General features: G+C 35.0%; 1 protein-coding gene across 1 annotated transcript in view; it reads left to right on the top strand.

The window, feature by feature from the left end:
* Window positions 1–15,457, top strand: part of LOC131934884 (phosphatidylinositol 4-kinase alpha) — a 33,527-nt gene that overhangs the window by 15,508 nt on the left and 2,562 nt on the right. The window contains exons 24-48 of the mRNA XM_059291077.1: window positions 217–287; window positions 370–494; window positions 864–945; window positions 1,056–1,139; window positions 1,265–1,477; window positions 1,853–1,945; window positions 2,256–2,343; window positions 2,718–2,777; window positions 3,053–3,180; window positions 3,360–3,518; window positions 4,207–4,358; window positions 4,503–4,610; window positions 5,095–5,219; window positions 5,538–5,663; window positions 6,139–6,162; window positions 7,104–7,139; window positions 10,764–10,846; window positions 11,357–11,538; window positions 12,015–12,147; window positions 13,139–13,264; window positions 13,452–13,505; window positions 13,617–13,737; window positions 13,944–14,073; window positions 14,156–14,299; window positions 14,961–15,168. Of these exons, the coding sequence (XP_059147060.1) occupies window positions 217–287; window positions 370–494; window positions 864–945; window positions 1,056–1,139; window positions 1,265–1,477; window positions 1,853–1,945; window positions 2,256–2,343; window positions 2,718–2,777; window positions 3,053–3,180; window positions 3,360–3,518; window positions 4,207–4,358; window positions 4,503–4,610; window positions 5,095–5,219; window positions 5,538–5,663; window positions 6,139–6,162; window positions 7,104–7,139; window positions 10,764–10,846; window positions 11,357–11,538; window positions 12,015–12,147; window positions 13,139–13,264; window positions 13,452–13,505; window positions 13,617–13,737; window positions 13,944–14,073; window positions 14,156–14,299; window positions 14,961–15,168 (2,855 nt within the window). The remainder of the gene's footprint in view (window positions 1–216; window positions 288–369; window positions 495–863; window positions 946–1,055; window positions 1,140–1,264; window positions 1,478–1,852; window positions 1,946–2,255; window positions 2,344–2,717; window positions 2,778–3,052; window positions 3,181–3,359; window positions 3,519–4,206; window positions 4,359–4,502; window positions 4,611–5,094; window positions 5,220–5,537; window positions 5,664–6,138; window positions 6,163–7,103; window positions 7,140–10,763; window positions 10,847–11,356; window positions 11,539–12,014; window positions 12,148–13,138; window positions 13,265–13,451; window positions 13,506–13,616; window positions 13,738–13,943; window positions 14,074–14,155; window positions 14,300–14,960; window positions 15,169–15,457) is intronic.

The raw sequence follows: 15,457 nt of genomic DNA, 5'->3' as shown, positions 1-15,457 counted from the left end.
CTGTAAAAATATATTTTAAAGCTTTGGCAAAAATTACTAGACCAAAATAATTAATCATCTTTAAGCTTTGATCTTTATCTGAAATTTTATAAGAAAGATGATAAACAAGGTTAAAATAATTAAAATACAGTTTTGTTTTGCATTTCACTGCTTGTAGATCTGATTGTACTAAATAATTCTGACTTGGCTTAATTTAAAAAAAAAAATAATTTCTAGGCATGTGGCAGTGTGTAGCAGCTGTAGCTGAGAAAACATTTGACAAATACATGGATGAGCTAGATGCAAAGGTGAGTTTACCTCTCACACACTTTATTTTAAGACATTTTTTTTGACTATAATTTTTTGGTTCATATTTTAAAATTTTTGCAGCCAAAAACAGAAGAGAAAGAAAAACAAATTGAAGCTCACGCCCAGTTCCTGTTGGTCAAGTTTAACCACACCTACAAGCGAGTCAGGATGACAGCCGACAAGTTCATCTCCAAATTTGTCAGCAGGTCAGATGTCAACTGCTTGCCTGATGTTGTCGTACGCAGTCTCACTGCTTGATGCTAAAGATTAGCTAGTAATGCAATATATCCATCAATGAAAAGGACATTCTTTTCTCTTACAATTTTTGTCCCTGCTATCCTTAAACAGATTGTTTTTTGTTTTTTTTTGGAATTTTATTTTTATTAGAAAAAAAACAACATGAAGTATTAATTAATTAATTGACATACCTGTCTCCTAGTAAAAAATTCAAATGGATTTCTTATGTTGTTTCTTATCTTTATCTTGGCTGGCAAATAATTTATGTTTTTTATATCAACTTAGCTTTAAGCATTTATTTTAGTCCAATGAAAAAATACCTCCATTATTTCTTTTAGATTTCCACATTTCCTTTGGAGTGGCAAAGTTTTGAAAGCCATGCTGGACATCCTACAAGTTGTCTGTGCTGCCTTAGACCTGGTAAAATGCTTTGCACTCAAATTCTTGTTTTATTTATATCAACCTTGTTAGGATGTATGTTATTTATTGTTAAAAAAGATGTTCATTAAATTATATCATATTTTGCTTAGGACCCCCATGAAGATGCTCCAGAGATACAAATTCCTGACACCCCTTACAAACTTCGGATAATGGAAAATCTGAATTCCAGAGATGTAAGGAACACTTAAAATAACTTATCATCAAGTCAAGTCAAGTAAAAAGTTTATCTGCTGATTATGTAGCATAGATTAATATATTCAATGTGCTTTAACATATTTCCTTTGTCTGTGGATTGCAGCAAGTAGTGAAAGACTTCTCTGCCCGTAGTTCGACCATCCTGCAAGAATCCATGAAGTGGGCCCCCAACGCTGTGAGGTCTCACCTCATTGAGTATGTGCTGCAGATGAACACGGAGGCCAAGGGCTTGTTGATGCACAGCGGTCTGGCCATGGCCACAGAGAGCGTCCTCAACTATGCTGGGTACAAGAGCAGAGAAGGTGTAGCAACTTTGGTAGGCAGCGCTGCTCATATGTTAACACTTGTAGGCTTGGGTTGATTACAGTTTTAGTTTACTTGGGTCAGTTATAATAATTTTAGTTTGACTGTTTACAATTTACAACTTTTGTAGGCCTGGATTATTTATATATATATATATATTTTTAGGCTTTGGTTATTTACAACCTTAGTAGGTTATTTGCAATTTTAGTAAGTTTGGGTTATTCAAGTTTACAAGTTTGCTCCCATGTTGTTTATTTTTTTCATTTTAAAAGCAATTTAAAGCATGAAAAGAAAGTTTTTGTACAAAGATTCTAGCCTTATTACCGCCTTCTAAAATTAGTAATTTAAGAATTCAAAATATATAACAATTCTTTTCTCTCATTTTAAGCCTGCATCACTAGACAGACGGCCAAGTTGTGTACATTCAGAAAGTTCCAGTTTTATGGCTAATCTGAGCATTAGATCTCGATACCTAGGAGAGGTAAACCTTTTTGAAACTACTTTCTTAAATTACACACTGTCAATATTCATATATGCGGATATCTCACCTTATTATTACACTGATATAAATAACTTTTGTAATAGGTTGATTCAAATTACAAAAATTAAAATAAAATTTGCACTAATTTTCCTAAAGAATACAAAAAATTTCTTAAAATCTGATTTTATTTAAATGAAAAATAGAAAGGGTAAGCATAAAAATAGAGAATATAACTTTTCAAAACTCTGTAATAGGAGATGGTAAAATTTACTTAATTAAGTTTGTGTAAGTAAACAAATTTATCTGGCAGGTGAATGGCATGCTGGACATGTGTGAAGACTGGGCCACAATTGAAGAGAAGATGTGTGAAAAGTTACATAACGCTTATCTTAATGGGGGTCTGCTTTAATTTTTCTCTTTAAATCTGTTTGTTTGTTTGTTGTTTTTTTTTTTTTTCATGTTGTATTGTTGGGGATTAAACATGCCAGATTTTAAACCCCCTACAAGTTAAAGCAAACTAAAATTATGGAATCTTTTATTGATAAAAAAATTAAAACAAGAAGTAAAATAAAAATGGGAAAAATAAATACTAATCTCATAATCTAACGGAGAATTTATGAAGTTTTATTTTAAATATTGGTCTTGCAGTTGTTTATTAGATATGTTGAAACTGATGTAATATAATATAGTTTTCTCAGACATTTTTTTTTGTAAGAACTAAGTGGTTTGATGTTATCTTTACTTTATAGGTATTTTGTTGTCTCAATTTTAGATGTGGCTGTGGCTAAAGTGTCCATGCTGAGAATCACTGCTCTACAGATCAAAAGACCAGGTGAATAGTGAATTGTAGGATACCACGCTACTGCATGTTGGCAGTAAAACATAACACTACATGCCAGAGAACTTCAGATGTTCATAAAATATTTATTTAAGTAAAAGATTTAAGTGATAATTAGTAATAAATTAAGTTTTTTTCTCATTCTATTATTTGTTTAAATTTCTTGTACATAAATAGGTTGACCTTATGTTTTTTTTCATTGATGCTCTTGTGTGTCTTCTGAAGATGGTGTTTTAACTCTTTTTAAGTGAAGTCATTTTGTGTTTCAGGCATAAGTCACCACCTCCTTCAAGCAATCTGTTGGGGCCCTGTCAAGCTCTTTAATGTCGAGGTTATGGAAGTTGTAATCATGTGTTGGGAGTGGATGCTCTCTGCCAGGCCAGAATTTACTCTAGAGGTAAAATTTATAAGTTGTAAGAAGTTTGATTTCTCTAACTGGAGATTGTCTAAGCTTCACCTAAGCTCATGACGTGTCCTGCTAACAAGTTAGGAACTGAAAGCAGTGTCTAACTTTGTAGAACCCTTGCACCAATAGAGTTTTTAGTGGTGTATTATGGGGTGTGTTTCCTGTTTCAGTTCCTTTGTTTGATGGCATCAGCCTGGCAAGTGTGTGCTGATATGAAGCTGGGGATATTTGCTCCAGACCAGCCCAGGGCTGACCCCTTGGCAAAAGCAGAGGATCAGAGACTGGCACCTAATCCCCCGGTGGTTGGACCCCACAACCTGTGGACTAAGGTTAGTTTTTATTATTTAATTATATTTTTTTATTGTTTTATTAAGGGGCAGAATGGTTGGGTGGTAGAGCGCATGACTGCCAACCCAAAAACCAAGAGTTTGGTTCCTGTATTGGAATTTGTAGTGTCCGTGGATCAAGTCTACTGACTCAAGTTAGGGAAAGTATAAATGGTTTGGTATAGTACTGACCACATTATTCCTTTATATGAAGACGTCACAGAAACAGGTGAACTCTAGTTCATCTGCCCATTAATTATCTAGTCTGAAAGGGTAACTTTTTTTTTACATTAATTTTTTTCTCTACTTGGAGCAACTTGTACCACACACCCTTTGGACTTTTTTCTTATATAGTTTGAGAAGGTTAATGATTATAGGAGCATTTTTTAAAAAATGGCCCTAGTTTATCCTGAGTTGGTGGTTTATCCTATCTGTTGGTGGTTTATCCAGAGTTGGTGGTTTATCCTGAGTTGGTGCTTTTCCTGAGTTGGTGGGTTATCCTGTCTGTTGGTGGGTTATTCTGAGTTGGTGGTTTATCCTGAGTTGGTGGTTTATCCTGAGTTGGTGGTTTACCCTATCTGTTGGTGCTTTTTCCTGAGTTGGTGGTTTATCCTGAGTTGGTGGTTTATCCTGTCTGTTGGTGGGTTATCCTGTCTGTTTGTATTTTACTCTGGTTTGTCTCTGTCTCCAGTTCTTACAAGAGAGGGTCGAGATATCCAAGTACAGCGACTCTGCACAAATACAGATTTTTCTAACCCTGCTCAACAAATCCTTGTCAGTCACTGTTGGTAAAAGGCCTTCAATTATCTCTCGTCACACTGCGGCTATTGGACCAAGATATAGGTACAGTAGTCAATTATGTAGATCCAAAATGTATTACTTGTTCAGAACTAATATGGGAGTAATGTTGATTGAAATATTCAAAAAATAAATTAAGAAACTGCTAGAGCAAACACTTCAGTATTGAATTTTTCTCTCCCCCCACAGGCTTCTGTCAATGGGATTGTCCCTGCTGCAAGGAGATATCCTTCCCAACACACCAGCTAAAACTGTGCTCAGAGAAAGGGTCTATTCAGCAACTTTAGATTTCTTTTGGTAAGTAGAAACTGTATCGTTGTGTCATGGACACCACAGAGTAGCAGAAAATTATTTTTAAATGAGTTTGTTGTTTTTATTCAGAAAGTTGGACATTATCTAGTAGGCCCTTGCTTATAAGGTAAATTTTTTAATGATTTGGCAGCATTTAGTTTTTTCTTTTGGCTGAAGTTTGTTGACTTGCTGCCATTAGTTGACTTAAGTTTGTTGACTTGCTGCCATTAGTTGACTGACGTTTGTTGACTTGCTGCCATTAGTTGACTTTAATTTGTTGACTTGCTGCCATTAGTTGACTTAAGTTTGTTGACTTGCTGCCATTAGTTGACTTTAATTTGTTGACTTGCTGCCATTAGTTGACTTTAATTTGTTGACTTGCTGCCATTAGTTGACTTAAGTTTGTTGACTTGCTGCCATTAGTTGACTTTAATTTGTTGACTTGCTGCCATTAGTTGACTTAAGTGATCAGAACTTGTTTCTCCTGCAGTGGTCCTCCCATCTGGCCGTCACAACAACCAAGTGAACTGAGAGAGGACATCAACTTGCTCATCTCCTACTGGCAGAAAATGCATTACGACAAGAAGCATTTGTCATCTAACATGGTATCATTAGGTCTGGCCTATTCCATAATTAGTATTCTTTACATTATAATATTCTAAGAGTAGAAAATTTTCCATCCTAGTAAAATGACTTTTTATATTCTTTAATAAATTTTATATTGTGATTCTGCATTTCTTTTGTATATTTTAAGAATGCATTATATATTTTCAAGTATTTAAAAATTTTTTTTTTTTTTACAAACAGCCAACCTGATTAAAAGGCCACAGTGCCTGCTATTATGGAACCATTATAAACCAAAATTTCATTTTATTAATTTTAATTTTGCAGCATTCTGTGGTTTCATGTCGTCATGTGCACATTTTATTTCAGCCGGCGCCATGGACTCATCCTCCCCGCCTGCGGTCATCTCCTCCACTGGTCAGCAGGACCTGCGCCTACAGACCGGGTGGATGAACACCCTCAGCAACACGTCCACCTACTCCAAGCGCTCAGTGGGTGAGTCCTGTTTCATTCATTCATTCATTCATTCATTCATTGTCTGTGGGCTGAGTGACTCTGGTGCCATCACCATAATAATGCCAGTCACCCGTCCATCTGTTTACCTTTACTATTCATTTAACACAATAACTTGTGCTGTTTTCATGACATGGTACATTATCTACAACCTCATTGATTAAGTTAGGTTATTCTATAACTTCATTAATCAATTTAGGTTATTATTCTATAAATTTAATAAGTAACTTAAAGTAGTTTCACGTGTGAAGGTGCTAGAACCATTGGATCACGCCCATAAGTTTCATAGAAGCAGTTATTATTCCCTAAATCTAATGCATAGTTTAATGTGGAGACCCAGTGAGTTTTATAGTTACAGCCCTCAATCTTTACACCTGATAACGTTCTTTAAACCTGATAGTGTAATGTGTGAAGACCCAGGTAGTGGCACATGTCCATAATTTTCTTTGTGTTCCAGATTTGCTCGCTCCTAGCTATAGTGGTAACTACCTTAGTTCAGTGCATTGCATTTCATTTTTCTAAGTTGACTTAAGGGATTTTTTTTTTAATACCATTGTCATTGTGTGACTGTTAACATTGAAATTTAGAGGAAAAAAAATATTATTTCAGTTTTACTTCATTTCTTTTCATCAACTAGTTTTTAATGATTTTTTTAACATTTGATTCAGTTGTAATTAATCCTAGTAAATAAACTAAAAGCATCTTAGTTAACTAGAGTACAAAACTGATCTTTTGCTCAAACCATAAGACATGCATGTCCTCGCGAAGGTCTTCCATAAATGACTTTATGCAATTAAAGCTGATTTCTTCCCCCCCCCCTCCCCACTGTCTTTACAAAGTTTAACACCCTCTTCTAAATAATCTTAATTCAAGCTTAGGTGAACATGTTTATCATAATAAAGTACCTTTCCCTTCCCCCATAACAAAATTCACAACCCCTTCCTTAGGTGTATGATGTCATTTATGGATAGCCCAATTCCAAATAATGACCATGTACATAATATTAATATACTATTAATAAAAAATAGAGAAATAATTATCCTTGTTATAGATACTCTAGTACATTTACAATTTGGACATTGAAAAAATTCAATTTCACATAAATATTTTAAAATCTGTATTAATTAACTCTATAGCTAATTATAATATGTTTTTGATTAACCTAAGTCTAACATGTTGATTAAAATATGTTTTTGATTAACTTGAATCTTATAAGTAGAGGAAATATATTTTTATGATATTAGTCTTTAACGTAATCTAAAGTAGAAATTTTCTTGAAAGTTAGTCTTGTAAGTAAACTAGGTGAATGATGGCAGTCACACAGTGAGAGGGGCCAATGCCACCCCATCCAAAACCTTGCTTTAAACTTTATACACAACACTAAAGGGCGCATCTGGCTGATCCATCCTACTCTGCTTTCAGCTTACAGTGACTATGATTTGGGCGAGACACTTAAAGGTTTTTCCTTCTACCTGCATGTCACTCTTTCATTACACTGCCTGGTTATGGGTTGTAGGTTTTTTAGTTGACTAGCTCCACCCAGGTTTTATTGTAGACAGTTACACCTTTTTATTTTTAAAACACTGTAACCAGTTGATTGATTTCTTTGAAATTTGACTTGAATGTGAGAGGTATGTAATTAGGGATAGAGGTATGCGTCTGTCAAATGCATGCGTGATCACCTTGGTATGGTCAAGGGCATGTGCTGGTTTTAAAATTGAGCACAGTGATGATAAGTTTAAGTTATTAGTTTTTTTTATTTCGTTTAGTGAATTTTAGTAGTTTGGAAGTGTTAGAATTGTGATGATCATGTATTTATAGATGTGAATGAAAGCATAAAATGTTCACTTTGAAGCCGTGGTGTTTACACAGTTTTGGCATGAGTCTTTTGATTGTTGACAGGGGTGGTAAAACTCAGTTTACAACTTAGAAAACTGTTTATACTGTGATACTTAATAAGTTATATTGTTTTTCACAGTTTAAATTTATTTTTAAAAAAATATAAGTCATACTTGGAAAACTTACAGGTGTTCAAAAATAAATTCAACTAAATCAATAAACTCTTATCAGTAGTAGTAAATATACTAAGGGAGTTAATCCATTTTTAAAAAATTGTCCAATAATGCAAAGAGCATGAATGTTAGCATTTATCCTGAGGTAGTTGTAGATATAGTTCATCTTGAACATTGTAACTGTATACCTTGTAAATTTGAGATGCTAGGGACTGAATGTGTCATGCTTGAAAAAATAAACAGTTCTCACTACTATGTCATTAGGTCTCACTCAAGGCCTGTATCACAACTTTAACCTGATCTTAAACTAACCTGTGCTGTAACCTTAATCTTAACCAGTAGAAAAGACATTGTCATTTAGATAAGAACACACAAAAAACTGACTCAATGAAGAGTTTTAAAGTGGTTTTGTTAAAGGTACAGCATGTGTTAACTGTGTTAGTGTTTGTGTTTGACAATTTCAACTGTTACCTACCAACAGTTGGAGGGAGTGGTCACAGGTCATCCATTGTATATGGAATTCATGGACATTTTGAAACCAAAGAAGTCATAATTGGCAAGTATTACCTCCCCTGTGCATGGGACTTCTGCTATGAACTGGCCACCAACTAATCTAATGTGCTTGAAGGCTGAGGTTGAGTGTGGGTCATGGCTTGATGGTGTGTTTCCATATTTTCACCGATGGGTTTACTTATGAGGACTAGTAATTAACTAATTAACTAATTGTGTTTGTAGCAGTGCAGATAACCACTAAGTCCTGCTCATTTTGGTGTTCATAATTAGACCCACAAAATGATTGGCTAACTGCTGTAAAAAATAAAATGTTGTCAAGGCTATGCTGCTGGTTTGAGCTTGTTTGCTTACTGTGTGTGTAGTGTGTTGCCTGGTCAGTAGAGAAGCACACAACAGACTGAAGCATGCTTGAGAATGGGAAATCTAATGTTGTGTTTCATGGACTAACTATGTGCTCATGTAAATCATTTAATATCATTGTAATTGTTTTTCCTGTTTCTCTGTTCTTGGAAAAATTATATATTTGCAAATGGCATCTTTTGAAAGTATTGTTCACTTGATCATATTTTTATTTTTCTATGTGTTAGAGCACACTTGATCTTTGTTTATATGGTCTGCCTGAAATTGTATAATAAGTAAAACAAGTTAATAAAAAGTCTAGTGACAATTTAAGCGCAATTTCCTTAATTAATTTTTTTAAAAATGTGAAAAAATGATTAGGCCTAGCGAAACAAAACCTTGTAATTGTAACTCCCTATCACTCTCATATAAATTATAAATAAATTAATAGGGTACAAAAATAACGTTTGAATTAATAAGTAAAAAAAAAGACAACTATATTAACCTATATCAACGGAAATAGTTTTATTTTAACGAGTAGGCCTACAAGATGCTCAGTTTAAAAAAGTAGTAAATATCAACCTAGGCCTACACGATGCTCAGTTTAAATGTTCTTAATTAATTTTTTGTGACCGAACGAAAGGATATTTTTGAAAACTTTCTTCGGCAATATTGGTCTAAATTATGGCAGGAATCGATTGGTAAATGTTTCAAGTCGCTAAGTGGTCTGGTTGCCGAGATATGGAGCAAAAACTGCATTTGTTCGAGGCTTTTTGGCTTTTCCGGGAAATCCAGGAAGGAATTCCGGGAATTTTTTTGGCCTATGTTCATCCTCGGAACTTGCTTAACATATTTGCTTTTGGAACTAGTCCTCGATATTGCTTCGTTGAGGAGGAGATACGACTTAAAGGCTGCGGACACACATCCATCCAGAAACGACTAGTTAATAATCGCAATCCCAGTATGGAAATTGCGCTAAAAAAAGTTACGACCAATATTTAAATTTTTTTTATTTTAACCATTAATTTATTTTATTGACTTGTTTGATTATATCCACTTGTGAATTAAGATTAATAACTATGTGAACTCGTGGTTTGATAATCAGTACTCATAAGTCAATCATTAATTAATTAAGTAGTTAAGTAACAAAAAGTCATTTCCTTCAACAAGCAGTAAAACCTTTAGTAGATTTTCTTATATTAATCAATATACTACTATATATATATACTCTAGTTTTCTTCTTACCTATTGTTATACATATTTTTTTAAGATATAAAAAATGTTTTTCTGTATATTGGTGTTGGATTAGCAGTTGTAGCTGTTGTTCGTTAGTAGAGGCCACAAGTTATATATGCCTACATTTTTTGACAATTTTGTATACAAGAACACGGTAACATGTTATAGTATGTGACAGATTGTGTACATAAATGCACTGATTTCTTTTAAATATTTTGAGGGACTTGCCAAAAATGGGGGGGGGAGAGATTATTGTTTATTGTTGTTTTCTTACAAACTACTTATAGACTTTCTCAGATTTCTAACAATTATAATGATCAACCTAATCTTGCTTTTGAACCCTTTGCTACTGTATGTATGTAGGCTTACAAATACAGCATTACTTCACTATCCAATGTTTTTTAATTGGTCAAAACAGTGTGCTCTATTTATATGTATTTTCTATTATTGGTGGCTTTTTCAAATATTTATTTCCTGTTTATTTATAAACCTATTTCTGGCTGGTGAATACTTTTTGTGTACTTTATACTTGTCTGTTCTAAGCAGTTGATATTTTTCATACTGTACTCCATGTCTCATTTCTAGTCATATTTTTTTAAAATCACATTACAAATTTATTGTTGTATTCTTTTTAGATTTATTACCAAATATTATTACATGCATGTTTAGGTTTTTAGACTGCATGTTCTATTGTGTATTACGTAGATTTTGACACTGCTCTGTAAAAGTACTATACAGTTAACTCACATATAAGATGTACATTATTTTTTAAGTACAACACTGACAAAGTTTGAAAATTGTGAATAGTACTACATCCATTTTTCATTGTAACTTGATACTTATTTAGCACTAGTGAGATTTTTTTTTTTTTTTTTTTTTTTTAGCTTTCAGCTTTCAAGCTATGCTAGTTAAAATATTTCTATAATATAATAGGTCACATTTTTATTATGTCGACTAAAATTTTTTAATGTCTTGAATGCAGGAACCAGTAGGAAGGGGCAGGTGAATGAAAACAGTTTGGTCAAAGATTACATCAGGAAGAGAAATATTATTTTATGTCTTGTGGTAAGTGGCTGTTTTTGTTATTTTTGTTTTACATAGTATCAGTCATTATGTTACACATAGTATCAATCATTATTTTACACATAGTATCAGACATCTTGTTACACATAGTAACAGTAACCTTATTACACATAGTATTAGTCATATAAATTATCAGTCATTTTGCTACACATATCTTGAGACTTCATTGCCTTTGTGTGTCCTACAGGCTTATATAATTATCAAAATTTCCTTTCTGTAGGCCAACACAATTGACACACAAATTCTTTCTTTAGGCCAACACAATTGACACACTAATTCTTTCTTTAGGCCAACACAATTGACACACTAATTCTTTCTTTAGGCCAACACAATTGACACACTAATTCTTTCTTTAGGCCAACACAATTGACACACTAATTCTTTCTTTAGGCCAACACAATTGACACACAAATTCTTTCTTTAGGCCAACACAATTAACACACAAATTCTTTCTTTAGGCCAACACAATTGACACACAAATTCTTTCTTTAGGCCAACACTATTGACACCCTGATCACCATACACAACCCGCTGGAGCTGGCGGAACAGAAGTTGCAGGATGAGGAGTTGATCTACACCTGGGCCAGACACAACCTGACAGACAGACAATGGAGGGACATAGCCAACTATTCCTGGGAGCTCTCCCCCACCTTGGCTGTCTACCTACCATTCAGGTAACAACCTACCTGCCATAGCATGTTCTTATGTATCTGATTCTTATGGATTAGAACACATAGTCAATAACAGAAATTGTCCATAGGGTGGTTAAGGTAGAGCTAATCTGTTGCTTTGGTCATAGCAAGTGAGTGGGTTGTGTGGGAGATATATGTACAGCCACCATTACACATTTGATAATGATATGGTAGCATGTTGGGTTAAGGTTTTGTTTAGTTTTGGTGTATTATAACCACTCATACTAGTTATATGAGTATGTAGGTTTGGCTAGTTGTCTGTTGTCATATATTTTCAACAGAACAATAATGCTAAGATCAATTATAGTGTAGTTACTTACTTTATTCAATCTTCCCTTTTTGTTACTAAATTTAGAAACTGATACTCTGAAAAAGGAAGTAGCTCTCCTTTTATCTGTTACTATATATAGAAACATACTTTGAAATGGGGAAATAACTCATCTTTTGTTTGTTACCAGATTCAGAAACTGTGATACTTTGAAAAGGGAAGCAACTCGCCTTGTTTCGCTGAACCCAGAGAGTGTGTCCCACATTCCAGAAGCCATCAGTTTTCTTGTCACAGCCAACAGTGTGGAGGCAGACACACCAGAGGTACAGGACAACTTGTATTGTATTAGAGGGTGTAGACTTGTTGAGGCAGACACACCTGAGGTATAGGTCAACTTGTATTGTATTAGAGGGTGTAGACTTGTTGAGGCAGACACACCTGAGGTACAGGACAACTTGTATTGTATTTGAGGGTGTAGACTTGTTGAGGCAGACACACCTGAGGTATAGGTCAACTTGTATTGTATTTGAGGGTGTAGACTTGTTGAGGCAGACACACCTGAGGTATAGGTCAACTTGTATTGTATTAGAGGGTGTAGACTTGTTGATTGTTTCACAGGGCAATCTTACACCTGAGGTATAGGACAACAAATTTTATTAGAGGCTGTAGACTTGTTGAGGCAGACACACCTGAGGTATAGGTCAATTTGAATCTTATTAGAGGGTGTAGACTCCTTGATTGTTTCACAGTGGAATCTTACATCTTCTATCCACAACTGTCCCACATAATCATCCACCCTCTATCCACAGCTGTCCCACATAATCATCCACCCTCTATCCACAGCTGTCCCACATAATCATCCATCCTCTATCCACAGCTTCCCACATAATCATCCATCCTGTATCCACAGCTGTCCCACATAATCATCCATCCTCTATCCACATCTGTCCCACATAATCATCCATCCTGTATCCACAGCTGTCCCACATAATCATCCATCCTCTATCCACAGCTGTCCCACATAATCATCCATCCTCTATCCACAGCTTCCCACATAATCATCCAACATGTATCCACAGCTGTCCCACATAATCATCCAACCTCTATCCACAGCTTCCCACATAATCATCCATCCTCTATCCACAGCTGTCCCACATAATCATCCAACCTCTATCCACAGCTTCCCACATAATCATCCAACCTCTATCCGCAGCTGTCCCACATAATCATCCATCCTCTATCCACAGCTGTCCCACATAATCATCCAACCTCTATCCACAGCTTCCCACATAATCATCCAACCTCTATCCACAGCTGTCCCACATAATGACCTGGGAGAAAGTCTCACCTGTGTTGGCCTTGTCCTACTTCTCCAGACAGTACCCGCCCCACCCCCTCACAGCACAGTACGCCATCAGAGTTCTGAGAGCCCAGCCTTCAGTAAGTCAGTGTGTTCAACATTTTTACCAGCGCTGTATTCATTTACTTTGCAAATATTTAACTCATCCAACAACAAGTCAGTGTGATATTAATTCTCTAACCTTTGTTTCTCTTCTTCAAATATTAAACTCATCCAATAACAAGTCAGTGTGATATTAATTTTCTAACCTTTGTTTCTCTTCTGCAGGAAGTTTTGTTGTTCTACATACCACAAATTGTGCAAGCCTTGCGCTATGATCCTGTAAGTCACATATATTTATTCAGTCTTAGTCTGACTAGCAAGCATAGAATGGTTTGGTTTGTTACAAGGATAGGTTAGGTTATAGCTTAATTGGACTACTGTCTTCTACAGATGGGGTATGTTAGTGAGTTTATCCTGTGGGCAGCCAAGAAGTCCCAACTTCTGGCCCACCAGTTTCTGTGGAACATGAAGACAAATATCTACCATGATGAAGAAGCTACAATGAAAGATGGTAAAACTAACAGCTTTTTATTTAAGTTATGCTAATATAAATAGATCTATGTATCAAACCAAGTTCACTTGTAATAAAAACATTTAAAAAGTCAACAATATAGTATTGGAAGCATAAGGGATTTGAGCAGCATATGGAAGTCACTGTAATTCTCTTTTAATGATTGACTAAAGAATAAAATACATTTCTTTTGTTGTGTTTCCCAGAATTTATTGGTGAAAAACTGGAGGAAATGGAAAAGAAAATTAAACAACAATTATCTGGGACTGCTCTAAAATTTTATGAAAGAGAATTTGATTTCTTCACCAAAATTACTGATATCTCTGGCATAATTAGGTAAATAGCTAGACAGTGGATGATTGTTGTAGTACTTCTGTTTATGGGGTTGATCATTGTTGGCTGTATGTACAATTTTCAGACCTTTCCCTAAAGGGAGAGAACGCAAACAAGCCTGTCTGGATGCTCTTTCTAAAGTACAACTACAACATGGGTGTTACCTCCCTTCTAACCCAGAGGCCATTGTGTTGGAGATAGATTACTCATCAGGAACTCCTATGCAAAGGTAACTCTGTTCTTGTAAATTGTTTGCATCCCCCTAACATTGTTTAACTTAACTGGTTTATAATGCCAAAGAAATTATGATTTTCAACACTTAATACAGTCTATAAAAGAAAGGTACATTGCATTAGTACTTTGAAACCCCATTATAAATTAAATCAAAACAGTGGCATTAATTTTTTTTTTGTGTATTTGTTTATTTCCGTGCTTGTTTCACTTATGTCTTTTGGTATGCTACAATCTGCAATTTCATCTTGTCTTATCAACCACCTTTACTTTCCCAACATGAGTTAGGTTCCCATTAGAGCTGAGTGGACTCAGCAAAGTCCCGCACACTTGAGCCTGTGATCTCTTCATGTCTGTGGTCTCCCAGTCCTAGAAATATTTTTTTCAGTACAAATACAAATTTCATTAAAATTAAAATACAATTATAGTTGCTCAACATCAAGACACCTAAGTCCACCCAGCTCTGGTGGGTTCCTGAATCATGTTAAGGAAAGAAAAGGTGGATGGGCATAGATTTGACAAAACTATTCTTCACATGTCGATGTCAGAGACATATGAGAGCTCTAATTAAGTTGCCTGAAAAATATCTTTACTTTTCTTTTTTTTTCTATAATCAAGACAAAAAATTTTGACCTGTCATTTTTGTTATCTTTCATTAGTGCTGCCAAGGCTCCGTTCCTGGCCAGATTTAAAGTCCAACACTGTGGCATCAATGGCCTTGAAAGGTTGGCCTCCTCTGAGACAATGACCAGTTTGGCCATAGAGAAGAAGATCATGTCCGAGGGTTCAGGTGTGGACAGTGCTAAGGCTGTGCTACAGATCCACTGGCAGGCTTGTATCTTCAAGGTTGGGGACGATGTCAGACAGGTGAGCTCAAGTTTTTAACCAATCAGCACACTGGCTTTTTTTTACTCACATCCAAAGCCTAGGCAAGTTTAAAATACTCACATCATGTGTCCAAGTCAAGTTGATTATTATCTTGATCAACCTACCGTGAAATAAATATTTTCAATATTTCAATAATGAGTCCAAAAAACAATTTTTTAATTTACTTTACTGATTCCATTCTTGTTTGTTATCCATTTAATTTCAAATTTTAATTTCAAACTTCCCTGAATTTCTTGGCTCATCTCAAGTTTGTGTTTTTTCTACATTA

This window comes from Physella acuta, unplaced genomic scaffold (assembly GCF_028476545.2).
Source record: "Physella acuta isolate Inbredline_101_S28 unplaced genomic scaffold, ASM2847654v3 ptg000012l, whole genome shotgun sequence".
In the NCBI taxonomy this organism is placed as follows: domain Eukaryota; kingdom Metazoa; phylum Mollusca; class Gastropoda; family Physidae; genus Physella; species Physella acuta.
Note: the sequence above shows the minus strand (reverse complement) of the source record. Positions and strands in the feature narration are given on the sequence as shown.